This window comes from Salvelinus sp. IW2-2015, linkage group LG23 (genome assembly GCF_002910315.2).
Source record: "Salvelinus sp. IW2-2015 linkage group LG23, ASM291031v2, whole genome shotgun sequence".
NCBI classification, from domain to species: Eukaryota; Metazoa; Chordata; class Actinopteri; order Salmoniformes; family Salmonidae; genus Salvelinus; species Salvelinus sp. IW2-2015.
In genome coordinates this window covers 8,417,806-8,440,414 of record NC_036863.1, presented here as the reverse complement: position 1 = coordinate 8,440,414, position 22,609 = coordinate 8,417,806, and the positions used below count along the sequence as shown (strand labels likewise).

Below are 22,609 nucleotides of genomic sequence, written 5' to 3'. Positions count from 1 at the left end.
CACACACACACACACACACACACACACACACACACACACACACACACACACACACACTCTCTCTCTCTCTTCACAGCAAAGACACACTCACTCTGCCATCTAAAGTAAGAAGAGTGCTTCATCAAGCTGAAAAAAGCTGCTCGGTCTCCCCCAGGAGTCTGCTAGCCTTCACTAAAATAGCCCCATACATTTACATTCACCAGAGGTATCTATCTCTCCATTACAATGTCCCCATTAGCAACTTCATAGGTTGTTTTGACTGAAGGCTCCACTGGAAGAGAACATGATAGGTGAGCTTAATGGGGATAAGGTGTGTGACTGTGACTGTGAGCCCATTTTTGGCATTACATTCATCACTTCATTGTCAATAGCTAGGTTTCCATCCAATTTGAGACGGATTTTCATGTGAATATTGTAAAATCTCCACAAACAATATGCAAGTGTTTCCACCAGAGATGTGTTTCCATGATTTTTTTGCAGATAAAAGGTTGTGCGTAGTGCACATAAATGTCCCCACTCTGGTGTTTGGCACATGCGCTCTAGCCAACAGCTCGCAGATACAGTGCGGGTAGGCTACCTACAGTTGAAGTTGGAAGTTTACATACACCTTAGCCAAATACATTTAAACTCAGTTTTTCACAATTCCTGACATTTAATTCTCGTAAAAATTCCCTGTCTTAGGTCAGTTAGGATCACCACTTTATTTTAAGAATGTGAAATGTCAGAATAATAGCAGAGAGAATGATTTATTTCAGCTTTTATTTCTTTCATCACAGAGGTTTACATACACTCAATTAGTATTTAGTGGCATTGCCTTTAAATTGTTTAACTTGGGGCAAACGTTTCAGGTGGCCTTCCACATGCTTCACACAATAAGTTGGGTGAATTTTGGCCCATTCCTCCTGACAGAGCTTGTGTAACTGAGTCAGGTTTGTAGGCCTCCTTGCTCACACACGCTTTTTCAGTTCTGCCCACAAATTTTCTATAGGATTGAGGTCAGGGCTTTGTGATGGCCACTCCAATACCTTGACTTTGTTGTACTTAAGTCATTTTACCACAACTTTGGAAGTATGCTTGGCGTCATTGTCGATTTGGAAGACCCATTTGCGACCAAGCTTCAACTTCCTAACTGATGTCTTGAGATGTTGCTTCAATATATCCACATAATTTTGTGAAGTGCACCAGTCCCTCCTGCAGCAAAGCACCCCCACAACATGATACTGCCACCCCCGTGCTTCACGGTTGAGATGGTGTTCTTCGGGCTTGCAAGCCTCCCCCTTTTTCCTCCAAACACAACGATGGTCATTATGGCCAAACAGTTCTATTTTTGTTTCATCAGACCAGAGGACATTTCTCCAAAGCAAACCGTAGTCTGGCTTTTTTTAATGGCGGGAGTACGTTCATCTCTATGAGACAGCGTCTCCTTCCTGAGCGGTATGACGGCTGCATGGTCCCATGGTGTTTATACTTGCGTGCTATTGTTTGTACAGATGAACATGGTACCTTCAGGCATTTGGAAATTGTTACCAAGGATGAACCAGACTTGTGAAAGTCTACAGTTAGCTGATTTCTTTTGATTTTCCCATGATGTCAAGCAAAGAGACACTGAGTTTGAAGGTAGGCCTTGAAATACACCCACAGGTACACCTCTAATTGACTCAAATGATGTCAATTAGCCTATCAGAAGCTTCTAAAGCCATGACATAATTTTCTGGAATTTTCCAAGCTGTTAACAGGCACAGTCAACTTAGTGTATGTAAACTTCTGACCCACTGGAATTGTGATAGAGTGAATTATAAGTTAAATAATCTGTCTGTAAACAATTGTTGGAGAAATGACTTGTGTCATGCACAAAGTAGATGTCTTAACCAACTTGCCAAAACTGTAGTTTGTTGACAAGAAATTTGTGGAGTGGTGGAAAAGGGAGTTTTAATGACTCCAACCTAAGTGTATGTAAACTTCTGACTTCGACTGTACATTATGAGATTATTGTGGATAAGACCGATATTATTTTTATTTATCAAACGGCAGCCAAGCATCGATCATGGTTAAAAAAATATAGATATATTTTTTTAACATGTCACCAGTATTTTTTGGAAAGAAACATCATAACCTGCTTTTGAAGTTTGGCATAATGTCACGGTCGTGTGGAGAGACGGACCAAGGCGCAGTGTGTGCCGTGTGGCGACAAACACTGACACGGAAGACAAACACCCACAAACCAAAAGACAAAACAGGCTACCTGCCAGAGCCGTCAGTCAGCCAGGAGCTGCCAGAGCCGTCAGTCAGCCAGGAGCTGCCAGAGCCGTCAGTCAGCCAAGAGCTGCCAGAGCTGCCTGTCACGCCGGCAATGCCGGAATCGCTATTCACTCCGGTGCTGCCGGAGTCTCCCGCCTGTCCGGCGCTGCCGGAGTCGTCCTTCATTCCGGAGCTGCCGGAGTCTCCCGCCTGTTCGGCACTGCCGGAGTCGTCCTTCACTCCGGTGCTGCCGGAATCTCCCGTCCATTCGGGACCCATCGCTAGGGTCCCCAGTCGGAGGTTGGCGGCAAGGATCGCCGCTCGTAAGAGGCCACGGGGGCGGTTGAGGCGGACAAAAACTATGGTGAAGTGGGGTCCACGTCCCGCGCCAGAGCCGCCACCCGCGGACCCGATCGCCCACCAGACCCTCCCCTATAGGTTCAGGTTTTTGCGCCCGGAGTCCGCACCTTGGGGGGGGGGGGGGGGGGGGGGGGGGGGGGGGGTGGGGGTACTGTCACGTTCTGACCTTTAATTTCCTTTGTTTTTCTCTTTATTTAGTATGGTCAGGGGCGTGAGTTGGGGTGGGCAGTCTATGTGTGTTTTTCTATGTTGGGGGTTTTTGTGTTGGCCTGGTATGATTCTCATCAGAGGCAGCTGTCAATCGTTGTCCGATTGAGAATCATACTTAGGTAGCCTGGGTTCACTTTTGGTTTGTGGGTGTTTTTGTTCCGTGTGTCAGTGTTTGTCGCCACACGGTACTGTTTCGTTTGATTATTGTTTATTGTTTTTGTTCCTGTGTTCAGTTTTTGGATTTATATTAAAAGACATGAACACTTACCACACTGAGCTTTGGTCCGATCCTTCTACCACCACAGACGATCGTTACAGTTATGATGGTTATTATATCAATATTTGCGGCATAAAGTCGTTTCCACCATAATTTCTCGCATAATTTATTGTCTGTCGGCATTTATAAAATTGTACGCCTATTAATGTTTCCATCGGCCCGGTCATGGCTCTTTTCATGCGTCAGGTAATTAATCTGCATGAAATGGTGGGATGGAAACGTGGTGAGTGATGTTATAGCTTTCATGACAAATTAATGAAGTAATTGTCAGTCATTGACTGGAAAAAAATGTGGCTCTACTGCTGATTTAGATCCCTTGCCACCCTTCCCACCATTGGAATGACTGCCCGTGGATTGAATATTGTAGTCTGGAGCTAAGCATTTATGAATCTGCATCTGGTCCCATACAAAAAAGACCCCTCCAGGATATTATTTATAAAGACACGAAGACCCCTCTCCCAGTCATTGTCATTATACAGTTCCCCACTTCTCCCTCTTTTCAAACGGTGTGTTAGCCTTCATAAGGTGCGTGTACTCACTTTAATTTGTTTTGTCATTCCAGTCCATCCTTCTTTGTTCGCTATCTAATTTGCAAACTCTGCAGGTGTTTCAAAGAAAATATGAATCCCGCAACATCAAGTCGCATTATGAATAGAACATCTGTCCGACGTGCAAACGTGTTTCCTGATTGTAAGGCATCTATCTGACTGTTAATAAGAAATACGGCCTTCAGGTATCTGCTGTTTTGAATGTAGAACCTAAATTCAAGACGGTTGGAACTGACAGACTGAGGTATACTATATGGACTGACTTTGAAAAGCACAGGCTCTTGATTTCCATGAGAACGACATGCACAGAAACAAAACAAACTGAGAATTTGACAACTACGCCTTGCGAACGCATTAGTAATTTGCAGGCCATTTTTGTTTAACATAGTTATGTTTTGAAGCGTCTAAGTTGTAATTGTTATCTGTGTTGTTGTTTTGTCTGCTGTTGCTCCTGAAAAGTAGCTTGTACTCCCAAACATTTCTGTCAAACTTTTTCTCTTTGAAAGATAAAAGTGTTGTTTTACCATTGCCAGTCTGCTGTCTATTGTGGTTGAGCTACACGTAATTGGAAAGCAGTAAATAAAAACAGCCACGGTAACAATAATTGCATACCCCACTCGTCCCTGTTACTGAGCTCCTCAACAATGTTTGGTAAAAAAAGAGTGCCACTTCTTTCAACAAAGTAGGCCCCATCAATCCATCAGCAATGAGGAGAAACAGAAACACAATGATCTGGACCAGGCGTCCTCCAACAGTTGAAGAAGATATCTGGAGCTAACGACATGGGAAAGAGCGGCCATTCAAGAAAGCAAACAAGAGATGTTCCAGACTTTGAAGCATATATCTAATGGCTTGTCAGCCTGTTTCTTTGGCCAACCTCCATTTGCTGCCATTTCCTCGGCTAATGAGTCAGTGTTGTGTCGACAACTTCAACTCCCACCCATTTGTAAGATGGTTCCTCACTGCTCATACATCGTCAAAGTCGACTCTGGAGTGGAACAGGGACAGGTGATACTGTATTTGTATTTATTATGGATCCCCATTAGCTGCTGCGAAAGTGTGTGTGTGTGTGTGTGTGTGTGTGTGTGTGTGTGTGTGTGTGTGTGTGTGTGTGTGTGTGTGTGTGTGTGTGTGTGTGTGTGTGTGTGTGTGTGTGTGTGTGTGTGTGTGTGTGTGTGTGTATGTGTGTGTGTGTGTGTGCCAAGGTTTGTGTGGCTTCACAGTCCCCACTGTTCCAAAAGGTGTTTTTTGAATCTGTTTTTTAAATCTAATTGTACTGCTTGCGTCAGTTATTTGATGTGGAATAGAGTTCCATGTAGTCATGGCTCTATGTCGTACTGTGTGCCTCCCATAGGCTGTTCTGGACTTGGGGACTGTGAAGAGACCTCTTGTGGCTTGTCTTGTGGGGTATGCATGTGTGTCCGAGCTGTGTGCCAGTAGTTTAGACAGACCCATTGGTGCATTCAACATGTCAATACCTCTCATAAATAAAAGCAGTGATGAAGTCAATCTCTCCTCCACTTTCAGCCAGGAGAGATTGACATGCACATTATTATTATTAGGTCTCTGTGTACATCCAAGGGCCAGCCGTGCTGCCCTGTTCTGAGCCAAATGCAATTTTCCTAAGTCCTTTTTTGTGGCACCTGACCACATGACTGAACAGTAGTCAAGGTGCGACAAAACTAGGGCCTGTAAGACCTGCCTTGTTGATAGTGTTGTTAAGAAAGCAGAGTATCGCTTTATTATAGACAGACTGCTCCCCATCTTAGCTACTACTGAATCAATATGTTTTTACCATGACAGTTTACAATCTAGGGTTACTCAAAGCAGTTTAGTCATCTCAACTTGCTCAATTTCCACAGTATTTATTACAAGATTTAGTTAAGGTTATGGTTAAGGATTTAGTGAGTGTTTTGTTCCAAATACAATGCTTTTAGTTTTAGAAATATTTAGGGCTAACTTATTCCTTGCCACCCACTCTGAAACTAACTGCAGCTCTTTGTTGAGTGTTGCAGTCATTCTAGTCGCTGTAGTAGCTGACGTGTATAGTGTTGAGTCATCCTCATTAGAATCAAACCACACTCTGGCTTTACTCAAAGTCAGTGGCATGTCGTTAGTAAAAAAAATTAAAAGCTAGGGGCCTAAACAGCTACCATGGGGAATTCCTGATTCTAACTGGATCACATTTGAGAGGCTTCCATTAAAGAACACCCTCTGTGTTCTGTTCGGTGTTATGGAAATAGGAAAAGAATGCTGTTGCAGTGTTGCACCATGGCAATCATTTATTGACGGGATGCGTGAATGCAGTCACAATCGCTAAAATCGGCATCCTTTACTTGACTTTACATTGAAGTTTCCACTTTCAAGGCTGACAAAATAAAATTCTTAATAAAAAAAATCCTTGCTCTTTCTAATCTCCACAAATGATTCTATCCATGCCACTCGGCAGCAACACATATTTTGATACATGCTTGTATAAAGCTTCTATGAGAGCTTGGCGGAGGTCAGACTGGAGGACTGGAGTGATCAGCAACTGAATGCCCCATCTTCTCTCACACGACTAAACTGTGGCAGCTGAACTGAACTGGCCCCAGCTGAGAGCCTAGGCCCTAGGGGAACACCCCGAGGGCTCCTCCTGTGTCTCCTGGCCCCTCAGGCGGTGGTGGTACTCTAAGAAGTAAAGTTCAGCTGAGAGCCCACAAAGAAAACTCCAGTAGGATAACTCTTGTGCCATAATAAGGTCTATAGTAACCCTCATAAAAGTGTGGCATCTTGGGATCCCTTAGTTAGCCTACACTGTACTTTTATCAGTGTGGCTACAGTTCTCACTCCAATAACATGCCTGACCTGCCCACTGTGGTCATGGGAAATGCAATCGATGCCCCTGCGCTCGGACAGAAATATATATGGGTGAACAAGGAAATGCCTTTGATGCTACCCTTACGAAAAAAGATTGCAGTCAGAGTGCAGTATAACTGCAGTACAGTGCAGTATAACTGCAGTTATATTGCAGTATAACGGAATTATACTGCAAATACTGCATCCAAAATAACACAGATTTTTTTTACTACAGTAATTTTGCAGTGTAACTGCAGTTACTGCATCCAAAATACCACAGTCTACTGCAGGTACTGCACTTTTACTGCAGTTTTAAAACTGCAATCTTTTTTTGTAACGGAAGTGAACTTCTGTAGCTAGCACACTGTGCTCATAAAAGGGTGTTTGGATGAAAAAACTCCCCCTGATTTATTTTCCTAATATAAAAGTGTTTCTTCAATATATAGTAAAGGAGCTTAAGACTTAACCTGAGGATGTTCATTTTTCAGTGGCCGCTTTATATTTCGTAAAGTTACCTGGATTATTTATTTTTCACAGAGCTGGGAGTAAATTGTTCATATTTGACCTGTAATATTAGAGCAAAGCTTCCCACAGGGCCTTTATAGGGGAGGAACGAACATCCCCTTTAACCTTACAGGGAAGTAATGACTGTCCCCTTTAATCCATCACTCTTGTAAATTAAAGTTGATTAAAGTTATTATCAATAATTCACTGGCGAGATTTGTTGAATGTAAAACACATTTAGCTACACAAATAGATTTTCATAATCTCCCCTTGGCCAAAGGGAATGGAAGTACGTTTTTTTACTCAAGGATGCACTTTCTAAACCTTTTCCTGATAAATCACAATCAAGGCGACACAAGGTAAAGTGGAGGGGAGTTCCATTAGTTTCTATCGGAGATCTGCGGTGCTTTTTAAGAAAATCACTGAGAGGGTTTTTGGAGGTAGCAGCACAGAAGGGCCCCATCGTTGTACACATCTAAAGCACTTTAAGAGTTACAGAGTGAGAGAGAGTTTGATGGTTCCTGGCCCCAGCTATCCATCTCTGACGTGGCCTTGGCTAGTACCAAGGGTAATTGGGATACAGTCCTATTAGCGCATAGTCCCACCCCATTTCATAAGTTTCGGCTGACTATTTCGCTGTGTGATTTGCTTTAAAAACAGCCCGAGAAAAGCACAGAGGTACAGTAGCTCACAGCGCTTGGGAGCACATTTGGCGCATTCGTCTCAACACTGTTATTTGTTTAATTTATTTAATTGATGTGTTTGTTACTTTTATCCGGAGCTGTCCTTAATCACAGATATTCTATCAAAAGTTTAGTAAATTGCTAATGTAGCAATTAGCAAGCGAACCGAGGCTCGAATTCATCTTAATGGGAAATATCAGCCATTACAGAGGAGAGTAATTAACAAGCTCTTTCCGCTATGTTTGTTCTTTGCTTTGTTTTGTTCTTTTATCTCCAATGGAAATTTTACTGAGTGAATCTTTAATTAACCGTTTTAAGCACTGCCATGTGAAAATGTCTTACTGGGGTCAGGATAGCATCAAACCCCAACCACAGCATCAATATTTATACAGTTGTTTACAGCATGCTGCTTGCACTCACACACAACTCCCTTTGACTGGGGTCACATGCACATGAATAATCACACACGCACACTCACACACACACACACACACACACACACACACACGGCACGCACCACCGCACCGCACGCACTCGACGCACGCACCACGCACGCACGCACGTCGCACACCACCACACACACATACACACACACACACACACACACACTCCACTTACGCTATTAGAGGACTCAATCTGGTTTTACAGACACTAAACCATTTTACCATTTCAATTAACCACATGCAGGTTAAAAAAATATTTCGTAATGCACTATTTGCGCAAATTCTGCATTGTGACTTTAAATTAATTGTAGCCTAGATTCTGTCATCACATCCAGTGTTGGTTATCCCTTCCTCTCTCCCATTCCAGGGTTCATTAGGCACCGGAATGGAAGAAAAGGGATCACCTGAACTCTTTTTTGTTGTCCGTTGCTAAATGTTTTGAAGCCCTAACGAACATGACCCAGGCACAGCTGTCCTAATATGTACTCTGGTGTTGGTTTATAGACTGACCCTCTGTTCTCGCCCATGTAGACCTGCCTCTTGTCAACCTGTCTGTGGAGCCCCAGCCCATACTGGAGGGCAACCTGGTGAAGTTTCACTGCTCTGCCAAGGCTAACCCACCCGTCATCCATTACAGGTAAGATAGTACACCTGCACACACACAAACACACACACTCACATATGCAAAAGCATTACATCTGCACCTAGTTTCTTCTCCGATTTAAGTCTTTAATTTGGGTGACCCAAAATCTGCACTATTTGATGTGCTTATGATGTGTTCAGTAGGCCTGTATCCACATTAATAGTCTATCTACATTCCTCTCATGCTTATGCATAATGATTGTCATAGTCTCTCTTTCCAAGTTCTGCATCTCTATTGGGGTATAACACAGGAAGCATCCCCATATGTTTCACATTGTCGTAGGCAGTCCGGGGTGGGACAGGTGGTTAGTCGACGTAAAAAAGTGTGTCAAATGTACCCAGAGGTCACCTTAGACCGTAACTCCCTGCCAGCAGCTGGCATCGCATTGATAATAGATGGGCGGGGGTCCCTGAGACTGTGGCACACATCACTGCCATCTGCCTATGCCAGTGCAGGGGCGAGCACCAACTGCATTAGGTTGGCACAGAGGGGGCACAGAGTGAACCACAACACACAAGGGTTTCCCGTGGTTTGTACCAACATCCTCTAGCCAGTGGGTGAGGAGGTCCAGAGAGAGAGAGAGAGAGAGAGAGAGAGAGAGAGAGAGAGAGAGAGAGAGAGAGATAATGAGTAGGGGGGATGGAGAGAGAGGGGGGGTGGAGAGATAGAATGAGAGGGGAGAGAATGAGAGGGGAGAGAGAGAGAGAAACGGGGGAGGAAGAGAGAGAGAGACGGGGAGGTAGAGAGAGGGGGAGAGAGTGGGGGAGAGAGAGAAAGGGGGAGAGAGAGTGGAAGGAGACAGAGAGGGAGATGACTGGGTTCAGTAGTCTCTTTGAGGATGGTTAGCCTCTGTCCAGAAAATACACTATAGGCAAAAATACAGCTACTGATAAAGTGTTTGAGTCCACACAATGTTTCTTATAGGTTTAGGGATAATATCACTGTATGATTGCTACCATTTATTTGCCTTATATCTCTAAGTGGTTTGGGTTTGGGATATCCCTGTCCCTGGAACATTAATTGTCATGACAATATACAATTATAGTGCATACAATAACTACAAGCTGTCATGAACAACAGAGAGCTTTGACGTGCCATCATCCAGCATATTGTGCTGCAATAAGCAAGTTAGCAACTACATCAATACTCCAGAAACTACCATTCACCCCTTATTGGTTCCGATATTGCGAAAGGGGACAATCCCACATATAATTGACAGTAATAGAAAAATGTGTTGTTTATTATTATGTGTGGCACCCCTCCAGGGAATTGCACACTGGTGTTTGAATTTGATTAGACAAGCTTCTCTATTTTAGCATGAAAACAAGAGTAGGGCTACGTGCCTCAGTAAATATCAAAGGCCTGCATATGATTTGGCATTAGCGGCGGTTGGACATTAAACGGAACAAAATGTTTATGCGAAACAACAGTGGAACATCCCTTTGATGTGAAATAGGCCTGGAGCGATTTTGCCACCTCAACAACAATGCTTTGTGGCTAATAATACAGGTTGACGGGGGTGATCTGGCTCATTAGTGGGGGTTGTGAATATGTGCACTTTGTTGTATACCATACAGGGTTGGGGTCAAATCCAATTCAATTCCAGTCAACAATCTACTCAAAAACCTATGTCATGTCAAAGTGAAAGATTTTAATTAAAAAATAATAATAATAAAACATTCATAAATCAAATATAGTCATTCAAAAGTTTGGGGTCACTTAGAAATGTCCTTGTTTTTGAAAGAAAAGCTATTTTTTTGTCCATTAAAATAACATCAAATTTATCAGAAATATAGTGTAGACATTGTTAATGTTGTAAATGACTATTGTAGCTGGAAAAGGCAGATTTTTAAAGAAATATCTACATAGGCGTACAGAGGCCCATTATCAGCAACCATCACTCCTGTGTTCCAATGACACGTTGTGTTAGCTAATACAAGTTTATCATTTTAAAAGGCTAATTGATAATTAGAAATCCCTTTTGCAATTATTTTAGCACAGCTGAAAACTGTTGTCCTGATTAAAGAAGCAATAAAACTGGCCTTCTTTTGACTAGTTGAGTATCTGGAGCATCAGCATTTGTGGGTTCGATTACAGGCTCAAAATGGCCAGAAACAAATAACTTTCTTCTGAAACTCGTCAGTCTATTCTTGTTCTGAGAAATGAAGGCTATTCCATGCGAAAAATTGCCAAGAAACTGAAGATATCGTACAACGCCGTGTACTACTCCCTTCACAGAACAGCGCAAACTGGCTCTAACCAGAATTAAAAGAGGAGCAGGAGGCCCCGGTGCACAACTGAGCAGGAGGACAATAGATTTTACATTACAGTGTCTAGTTTGAGAAATAGATGCCTCACAAGTCCTCAACTGGCAGCTTAATTAAATAGTACCCGCAAATCAGCAGTCTCAACGTCAACAATGAAGAGGCGACTCCGGGAAGCTGACCTTCTAGGCAGAGTTGCAAAGAAAAAGACATATCTCAGAATGGCCAATAAAAATAAAATATTAAAATGGGCAAAATAACACAGACCCTGGACAGATGAAGATTGGAAAAAAGTGTTATGGACAGACAAATCTAAGTTTGAGGTGTTCGGATCAATGTTATTTTGTCATTGTAAATTTGCCATTGTTCAGTTTTTTTCAGTGTGTCACACACTTAGGTTCTTTGTGGCACCTTTTTAAGATGAAAATGATAACATTGTGGGAGATTTGTACAGGGTAAAAGGGATCTTGAAGAAGGAAGGCTATCACGCCATTTTGCAATGCCATGCCATACCCTGTGGACGCTGCTTAATTGGAGCCAATTTCCTCCTACAACAGGACAATGACCCAAAGCACAGCTCCAAACTATGCAATAACTATTTAGGGAAGAAGCAGCCAGCTGGTATTCTGTCTTTAATGGAGTGCCCAGCGCAGTTACCGGATCTCAACCCTATTGAGCTGTTGTGGGAGCAGCTTGACCGTATGGTACGTAAGAAGTGCCCATCAAGCCATTCCAACTTGTGGGAGGTGCTACAGGAAGCATGGGGTGAAATCTCTTCAGATTACCTCAACAAATTGACAACTAGAATTCCAATGGTCTGCAAGGCTGTAATTGCTGCAAATGGAGGATTCTTTGATGAAAGCAAAGTTTGAAGGACACAATTATTATTTCAATTTAAAAAAATATATTTATAACCTTGTCAACATCTTGACTATATTTCCTATTCATTTTGCGACTCATTTCATCAATAAATCCACTATAATTGAGAATTTCAATAAGCATTTTTCTACGCCTGGCCATGCTTTCCACCTGGCTACCCCTACCCCGATCAACAGCCCTCCACCCCCCACAGCAACTCCCCCAAACCTCCCCCACCCAAATCCAGATAGCTGATGTTCTGAAAGAGCTGCAAAATCTGGACCCCTACAAATCAGCCGGGCTAGACAATCTGGACCCCTCTCTTTCTAAAATTATCTGCCGAAATTGTTGCAACCCCTATTACTAGCCTGTTCAACCTCTCTTTCGTATCGTCTGAGATTCCCATAGATTCGAAAGCTGCCGCGGTCATCCCCCTCTTCAAAGGGGAGACACTCTAGACCCAAACTGATACAGACCTACAGTGAGGGAAAAAAGTATTTGATCCCCTGCTGATTTTGTACGGTTGCCCACTGACAAAGAAATTATCAGTCTATAATTTTAATGTAGGTTTATTTGAACAGTGAGAGACAGAATAAACAACAAAAATATCCAGAAAAATGCATGTCAAAAATGTTATAAATTGATGAGGGAAATAAGTATTTGACCCCTTCTCAATCAAAAAGATTTCTGGCTCCCAGGTGTCTTCATACAGGTAAGGAACGGAGATTAGGAGCACACTCTTAAAGGGAGTGCTCCTAATCTCAGTTTTCTTACCTGTATAAAGATACCTGTTCCACAGAAGCAATCAATCAATCAGATTCCAAACTCTCCACCAAGGCCAAGACCAAAGAGCTCTCCAAGAGTCAGGACAAGATTGTAGACCTACACAAGGCTGGAATAGGCTACAAGACCATCGCCAAGCAGCTTGTGAGAAGGTGACAACAGTTTCTGTGATATTCGCAAATGGAAGAAAACACAAAAGAACTGTCAATCTCCCTCAGCCTGGGCTCCATGCAAGATCTCACCTCGTGGAGTTGCAATGATCATGAGCCCAGAACTACACAGGAGGATCTTGTCAATGATCTCAAGGCAGCTGGACCATAGTCATCAAGAAAACAATTGGTAACACACTATGCCGTGAAGGACTGAAATCCTGCAGCGCCCGCAAGGTCCCCCTGCTCAAGAAAGCACATATACATGCCCGTCTGAAGTTTGCCAATGAACATCTGAATGATTCAGAGGACAACTGGGTGAACGTGTTGTGGTCAGATGAGACCAAAATGGAGTTCTTTGGCATCAACCCAACTTGCCGGTTTTGGAGGAGGAGGAATGCTGCCTATGACCCAAGAAACCATCCCCACCGTCAAACATGAGGTGGAAACATTATGCTTTGGGGTGTTTTCCTGCTAAAGGGACAGGACAACTTCACCGCATCAAAGGGACGATGGACGGGGCCATGTACCGTCAAATCTTGGGTGAAAACCTCCTTCCCTCAGCCAGGGTATTGAAAATGGGTCGTGGATGGTATTCCAGCATGACAATGACCCAAAACACACGGCCAAGGCAACAAAGGAGTGGCTCAAGAAGAAGCACATTAAGGTCCTGGAGTGGCCTAGCCAGTCTCCAGACCTTAATCCCATAGAAAATCTGTGGAGGCAACTGAAGGTTCGAGTTGCCAACGTCAGCCTCGAAACCTTAATGACTTGAAGAAGATCTGCAAAGAGGAGTGGGACAAAATCCCTCCTGAGATGTGTGCAAACCTGGTGGCCAACTACAAGAAAAGTCTGACCTCTGTGATTGCCAACAAGGGTTTGCCACCAAGTACTAAGTCATGTTTGCAGAGGGGTCAAATACTTATTTCCCTCATTAAAATGCAAATCAATTCATAACATTTTTGACATGCGTTTTTCTGGATTTTTTTGTTGATATTCTGTCTCTCACTGTTCAAATAAACCTACCATTAAAATTATAGACTGATCATTTCTTTGTCAGTGGGCAAACGTACAAAATCAGCAGGGGATCAAATACTTTTTCCCTCACTGTATATCTATTCTACCCTGCCTTTTGAAGGTCTTCGAAAGCAAAGTTAACAAACAGATTACCGAACATTTCGAATCCCACCGTTCCTTCTCCCTATTCAATCTGGATTCAGAGCTGGTCACGGTGCACCTCAGCCACACTCAAGGTCCTAAACGATATCATAACCGCCATCGATAAGAGACAATACTGTGCAGCCGTATTCATCGACCTGGCTAAGGCTTATTGGCTAGGCTTATTGGCAGACTCAACAGCCTTGGTTTCTGAAATGATTGCCTCACCTGATTCACCAACTACTCTCTTGATAGAGTTCAGTGTGTCAAATCAGAGGGCCTGTTGTCAGGGCCTCTGGCAGTCTCTATGGGGGTGCCACAGGGTTCAATTCTCGGGCCGACTCTCTTCTCTGTATACATCAATGATGTTGCTCTTGCTGCTGGTGATCCTTTGATCCACCTCTATGCAGATGACACCATATAACTTCTGGCCCTTCTTTGGTACACTGTGTTAACCTTACAGGATACACGTTCCGCTAGCGGAACCCCTGACAACATTCCACTGAAAGGCAGCGCGGGAACTTCAAAAATATTTTTTAGAAATATGTAACTTTCACACATTAACAAGTCCAATACAGCAAATGAAAGATAAACATCATGTTAACCTTTCTCAATAGGGGGCCCCATTTCGACTTTGTAAAAAAATGTTCCCAAATTAAACTGCCTCGACTCATTCTTGCTCGTACAATATGCATATTATTACTATTGGATAGAAAAACACTCTCTAGTTTCTAAAACCGTTTGAATTATATCTGTGAGTAAACAGAACTCATTTTGCAGCAAACTTCCTGTCAGGAAGTGAGAAAATCTGAAATCGGGCACTCTGTTCCAGGGTCAGTTTATTAATTTGCATGTAATCTATGGGTCGACATGCACTGCATACGCCTTCCCCTAGATTGCAGTAAGCAGTGAGAATTGGAATGGGGTGCTAGGTAGATCTGAGGCCGTACAAAAGCTCTTGGAACCGAGTGTGCAGTCTTTTCACGTTCGTCATGACGCAAGACAGACCTCAGGATTGTATTCTGAAAAGCTCTCGTTAAGGCTTAGATTATATCCGGCTCTGATTTTTATTCGATATAGGGTTTAAAAACATCATATATGTAGTTATTTTAAACCGAGTTATATCAGTTATATCATATATTGCGATTTTTCGGTATTTTAATTTGTGCTGCGTTATGGTGAGTTGGACACGTCTTCGCCACATGGCTTAATGTTTCTGCTAATTCCAAAGTTGAAGACGACAATCTACAACCGACCAACGATTATTCTGGACAAAGGCAACTTGCACAAAGATTCTGATGGAAAGCTCATCAAATAGTAAGAACTATTTATGATGTTAATTTCGTTGTTCTGTTGAAAAATTGTAAACTATTATTCCGCCATTAATTTCGGTGCAGTCTCGCTTTAACGCACGCTGTATGTCGTAGTAACGTTAATTTAAAAAATCTAACACAGCGGTTGCATTAAGAACTAATGTATCTTTCATTTGCTGCCAACCTGTATTTTTTTGTCAAGTTTATGATTAGTTATTGATTAGATTAGGTGCCTTCCCAAGATTTCTCCCGACATTTTGTCTGCATTTTGGCTACTATTCATATTGTATAAACCACGATTGTTGCCCTAAAGATGCACATTTTCGAACAAACCATATATGTATTGTGTAATTTGATGTTTTAGGACTGTCATCTGAAGAAGTTTGAGAAGGTTAGTGAATAATTTTATATCTTTTGCTGGTTTATTCGTTATCTGCTACTGTTGGCTTGAATCAATGCTGTTGTGTGGTTGGCTATTGTAGTAAGCTAAATATAATGCTATATTGTGTTTTCGCTGCTAAAACACTTAAAAAATCTGAAATATTGGCTGGATTCACAAGATCTTTGTCTTCATTTGCTGTACACTGTGTATTTTTCATAGATTGTTTATGATGAGTATTTAGGTAATTCACGTTGGTCTCTGTAGTTATTCTAGCTGCTTTGGTGAGATTTTGTGATGGTGGCTGCAATGTAAAACTATGATTTATACCTGAAATATGCACATTTTGTCGAACAAAACATATGCTATACAATAAATATGTTATCAGACTGTCATCTGATGAAGTTGTTTCTTGGTTAGTGACTATTTATATCTTTATTTGGTCGAATTTGTGATAGCTACCTATGCAGTAAAAAAAGGTGGAGAAAAAAAAGTTGAGTCTTTTGCTATCGTGGTTAGCTAATAGAAATACATATTGTGTCTTCCCTGTAAAACATTTTAAAAATCAGAAATGATGGCTGGATTCACAAGATGTGTATCTTTCATCTGGTGTCTTGGACTTGTGATTTCATGATATTTAGTATTTACTTGTGGCGCTATGCTAGGCTATGCTAGTCAGCTTTTTTACTGATGAGGGTGCTCCCGGATCCGGGATGAGTACCAAGTAAAAGTTAATCTACCCATCGTGTCCGATTTCAAAAATGCTTTACAGCGAAAACACAACATATGATTATGTTAGATCACCGCCAAGTCTAAAAAACACACAGCCATTTTCCCAGCCAAAGAGAGGAGTCACAAAAAGCAGAAATAGAGATAAAATTAATCACTAACCTTTGATGATCTTCATCAGATGACACTCATAGGACATCATGTTACACAATACATGTATGTTTTGTTCAATAATGTGCATATTTATATCCAAAAATCTCAGTTTACATTGGCGCCATGTTCAGAAATGCCTCCAAAATATCCGGAGAAATTGCAGAGCCACATCAAATAACAGAAATACTCATCATAAACTTTGAGGAAAGATACATGTTTTACATAGAATTAAAGATACACTTGTTCTTAATTTAACCGCTGTGTTCGATGTCAAAAAAACTTTACGGACAAAGCAAACCATGCAATAATCTGAGACGGCGCTCAGATAGAAACAACATTTCTCCACCATGTTGGAGTCAACAGAAATACGAAATTACATGATAAATATTCCCTTACCTTTGATGATCTTCATCAGAATGCACTCCCAGGAATCCTAGTTCCACAATAAATTGTTGTTTTGTTCGATAATGTCCATTATTTATGTCCAAGTAGCTACTTTTGTTATCCAAAATGCTTGTGCAGGTCCAGGCGAACTTCGGACGAAAACTTCAAAAAGTTATATTACAGGTCGAATAAACTTGTCAAAGTAAGTATAGAATCATTCGTTAGGATGTTGTTATCATAAATATTCAATAACGCTCCAACCGGAGAATTCCTTTGTGTCTATAGAATTAATGGAATGCAAGTCGATATCATGTGGAATGCGCATGACCAGGACCTGGCACTCTGCCAGACCACTGACTCAAACAGCTCCCATCCGGCTCAACATCACAGTAGAAGCTTCATTCAACGTTCTACAGACTGTTGACATCTAGTGGAAGGCGTAGGAAGTGCAAACAGATCCATTTCCCACTGGGATTTCAATAGGCGATGAGTTGAAAATCGACCAGCCTCAGAATTCTCACTTCCTGTTTAGATTTTTTCTCAGGTTTTTGCCTGCCATATGAGTTCTGTTTTATCAATTGGCAGGGTTCTACATTTGAACATGCGTTTTTCTGGATTTTTTTTGTTGATATTCTGTCTCTCACTGTTCAAAATAAACCTATCCATTAAAATTATAGAACTGATCATTTCTTTGTTTGTCAGTGGGCAAACGTACAAAATCAGCCAAGGGGACAATCAATACTTTTTTCCCTCACTGTTATACTATTCTTTCTACTCCCTGCCTTTTGAAGGTCTTCGAGAAGCAAAGTTAACAAAAGCAGAACTAGATTACAACGAACATTTCTGCGAATCCCACCGTTCCTTCTCCCGCTATTCAATCTGGATTCAGAGCTGGTCAGGGTGCAACCTCAAGCCACACTCAAGGTCCTAAACGATATCAATAACCGCTCATCGATAAGAGAGACAATACTGTGCAGCCGTATTCATCGACCTGGCTGAAGGCTTATTGGCTTAGGCTTATTGGCAGACTCAACAGCCTTGGTTTCTGAAATGATTGCCTCACCTGATTCACGCAACTACTCTCTGATAGAGTTCAGTGTGTCAAATCAGAGGCCTGTTGTCAGGGCTCTGGCAGTCTCTAATGGGGGTGCCACGGGTTTCAATTCTCGGGCCGACTCTCTCTCTCTGTATACATCAATGATGTTGCTCTTGCTGCTGGTGATCCTTTGATCACCTCTATTGCAGAATGACACCATATAATACTATCTGGCCCTTCTTTGGTACACTGTGTTAACCTTACCAGGATACACACGTTCCGCTAGCGGAACCCCTGCTCAACATTCCACTGAAAAGGCCAGCGCGGGAACTTCAAAAATAATTTTTTAGAAATATGTAACTTTCACACATTAACAAGTCCAATACAGCAAATGAAAGATATAACATCATGTTAAACTTTTTCTCAATAGGGGGGCCCCATTTCGACTTTGTAAAAAAATGTTCCCAAATTAAACTGCCTCGTACTCAATTCTTGCTCGTACAATATGCATATTATTACTATTGGATAGAAAACACTCTTCTTAGTTTCTAAAACCGTTTGAAATTATATCTGTGAGTAAAACAGAACTCATTTTGCCAGCAAACTTCGCTGTCAGGAAGTGAGAAATCTGAATCGGCGATCTCTGTTCCAGGGTCAGTTTATTAATTTGCATGTAACTATGGGTCGAACATGCACTGCATACGCCTTCCCTAGATGTCAGTAAGCCAGTGAGAATTGGAATGGGGTGTCTAGGTAGATCTGAGGCCGTACAAAAGCTCTTGGAACCGAGTGTGCAGTCTTTTTCAACGTTCGTCATTGCTGACGCAGAGAGCACGCTCAGGATTGTCTTCCTGAAAAGCTCTCGTTATAGTGCGTTAGATTATATCCGGCTCTGATTTTATTCGATATGGGTGTTAAAAACATCATAATGTGAGTTATTTTAAACGCGAGTTATATCAGTTTATATCAGTATTTATTGGCGATTTTCGGTATTTTTATTTGTGCTGCGTTATGGTGAGTTGGACACGTCTTCGCACATGGCTATGTTGCTGCTAATTCCCAAAGTTGAAGAGCGGACAATCTACTCACCGACCAGACGATTATTCTGGACAAAGGACAACTTGCACAAGATTCTCGATGGAAGCTCATCAATAGTAAGAACTATTTATGATGTTAATTCGTTGTTCTGTTGAAAAATGTTTAAACTATTATTTCCGCCATTAATTTCGGTGCGGTCTCGCTTTAACGCACGCTGTATGTCGTAGTAACGTATAATTTAATAAAATCTCAAACACAGCGGTTTTGCATTAGTAGAACTAATGTTATCTTTCATTTTCGCTGTCAAACCTGTATTTTTTGTCAAGTTTATGATTGTTATTGATCGTAGGATTAGGTGCCACTCCTCCCAAGATCTCCCGACATTTTGTCTGTCTTTGGCATATTACTTGCTATTCATATTGTATAACCAGACTGTATTTGTGCCGCTAAAGATGCACATTTTCGACAAAAACATATATGTATTGTGTAATTTGATGTTTTAGGACTGTCATTCTGAAGAAGTTTGAGAAGGTTACGTGAATAATTTTATATCTTTTGCTGGTTTATTCGTTTTTATCGTGATTGTTGTCTTGAATCATGCTGTTGTGGTGGTTGGCTATTGTAGTAAGAGTAATATAATGCTATATTGCTGTTTTCGCTGTAAAACCTTAAAAATCTGAAATATTTGGCTGGATTCACAAGATCTTTGTCTTTCATTTTGCTGTACAACTGTGTATTTTCATAGATGTTTTATGATGAGTATTTAGGTAAATTCACGTCCGTTGGTGCGCATCTTGTAGTTATTCTAGCTCTTGCTTTGGTGATATTTTGTGGATGGTGGCTGCGCAATGTATATAAACTATGATCATACCTGAAATATGCACATTTTGTCGAACAAAACATATGCTATACCAATAAATATGTTATCAGACTCTGTCATCTGATTGAAGTTGTTTCTTGGTTAGTGACTATTTTATCTTTATTTGGTCGAATTTGTGATAGCTACCTATGCAGTAAAAAAAGGTGGAGAAAAAAAAGTTGAGTCTTTTGCTATCGTGGTTTCAGGGCTAAATCACCTACGAAATACATATTTGTGTCTTCCTGTAAAACATTTTAAAAATCTCAGAAATGAATGGCTGGTACTTCCAAGATGTTGTATCTTTCATCTGGTGTCTTGGACTTGTGTTTCATGATATTTAGTATTTTCTTGTGGCGCTATGCTAGGCTTGCTAGTCAGCTTTTTTACTGATGAGGGTGCTCCCGGATCCGGGATGAGTACCAAGTAAAAGTTAATCTACCCATCGTGTCCGATTTCAAAATGCTTTACAGCGAAAACACAAATGATGAATTATGTTAGATCACCCGCCAAGTCTAAAAACACACAGCCATTTTCCCAGCCAAAGAGAGGAGTCACAAAAAGGCAGAAATAGAGATAAAATTAATCACTAACCTTTGATGATCTCATCAGATGACACTCTATAGGACATCATGTATACACAATATCCATGTATGTTTTGTTCAATAATGTGCATATTTATATCCAAAAATCTCAAGTTTACATTGGCGCCATGTTCAGAAATGCCTCCAAAATATCGGAGAAATTGCAGAGCCACATCAAATAAGCAGAAATACTCATCATAAACTTTGAGGAAAGATACATGTTTTACATAGAATTGAAAGTATAAACTTGTTCTTAATTTAAACACGCTGTGTTCGATGTCAAAAAACTATTACGGGACAAAGCAAACCATGCAATAATCTGAGACGGCGCGCTCAGATAGAAACACAACATTTCCCACGCATTGTGGAGTCAACAGAAATATACGAAATTACATGATAAATATTCCCTTACTTTGATGATCTTCATCAGAATGCACTCCCCAGGAATCCTAGTTCCAACAATAAATTGTTGTTTTTTTCGATAATGTCTTATATTATTCGTCCAAGTAGCTATCTACTTTTGTTATCCAAAACTGCTGCTCGCAGGTCAAGGCCGAGCACTTCGGTACTTACGTAAGATTAAGTTTACCCAATTCAAAAAAGTTAATAATTACAGGTCGAATTATAGGGGACTTGTCCAAGGTAAGCGGTTACTGAATCCATCAGGTATTCGTGTTGTGAAGCAATTGTTGGTAGGCGCCAGCTCCCGCCCGGTCAAATTCCGGTTGTTTCTATCGACAATTAATCCCAGTACTTAAATCCCGGCAATCATGGAAGTCGTGTTTACCCAGAACTGCTGCGTGTGTTTGGGCTATTTTCCGCAACAGTGCCCGTGACGTGACGTCCTCACTCACCATTCTCCCCTCGCGCCACACTCGCGGCCCAGTACTCCTACACCGCCCGGCAGCTTCCTCGCTTCTAGGTCCCGCCGACGCCTTGAAATCCTTATATCAGACATACTTGTTCTCTACACCCTCTACACTGCCGTCCGACACACGCGGAGATTATATTCTATTCCTTTTCGTGTCTCAACTAGAATTAAATGGATGCGACAATGCTACATTGAGCTCCTGTCCTTTGCCGAGGATATGGATAATCATGATTTGGTGAAGATTTGCGGACGCAGAGATTGTCTCGACACCCGCAGACCCTGGCACCTGGTCTTTTAACTGGCATAGTTATCATTTCGGTGGTTGGGCGTGTGTCAGCACTTCGTGCTGACCTTAAGATATCGAGCGGCACTGACTGCAAAAAACATGGCTCCGCATCCGGCTCAACATCCACAGTAGAAGCTTCATTCAACGTTCTACAGACTGTTGGACATCTAGTGGAAGGCGTAGGAAGTGCAACAGATCCATTCTCCACTGGGATTTCAATAGGCGATGAGTTGAAATCGACCAGCCTCAGAATTCTCACTTCCTGTTTAGATTTTTCTCAGGTTTTTGCCTGCATTATAGTTCTGTTCTACTCACAGTCACTATATCATTCAACAGTTTTAGAAACTTCAGAGTGGTTTATATCCAATAGTAATAATACTATGCATATATTTAGCATCTTAGACAGGCGTAGAGGCAGTTACTTTGGGCACGCTATTCATCCAAAGTGAAAATGCTGCCCCCTATCCCTAAAAAGTAACTAACCAGTCCACGAGGCTTCCAATGCATATCAACTCTCCTTCCGTGCCTTCAACTGCTCTTAAATGCAAGTAAAACTAAATACATGCTCTCCTACGCAGCCATCGCGCCACCTGCCTGCCCGTCCAGCATCACTACTGGACTTAGAACTTAGGTTCTGACCTAGAATACGTGGACAACTACAAATACCTAGGTGTCTGGTTAGACTGTAAACTCTCCTTCCAGACTCACATTAACATCTCCAATCCAAAATTAAATCTAGAATCGGCTTCCTATTTCGCACAAGCGCATCCTTGACTCATGCTGCCATAAACATACCCTCGTAAAACTGACCATCCTTACGACCGATCCTCGACTTCGGCGATGTCATTTACAAAAATAGCCTCCACACTCTAACTCTCATCAACCCTATTGGGTGCAGTCTATCACAGTGCCATCCATTTTCACCAAAGCCCCATATACTACCGGATGTCTGTCGCGCGGATTCTCTTCTACTACCCGGCCCGAAGGCGCTGCCACCACTGGCGTCGTCTCTGCGACCTGTACG

At 41.8% G+C, this 22,609-nt stretch overlaps 1 protein-coding gene across 1 annotated transcript in view; it reads left to right on the top strand.

Moving 5' to 3' along the window:
- Nucleotides 1-22,609, top strand: part of kirrel3a (kirre like nephrin family adhesion molecule 3a) — a 279,887-nt gene that overhangs the window by 190,255 nt on the left and 67,023 nt on the right. Inside the window, 1 exon segment of the mRNA XM_070434348.1 lies at nucleotides 8,633-8,738. Coding sequence (XP_070290449.1) covers nucleotides 8,633-8,738 — 106 coding nt within the window.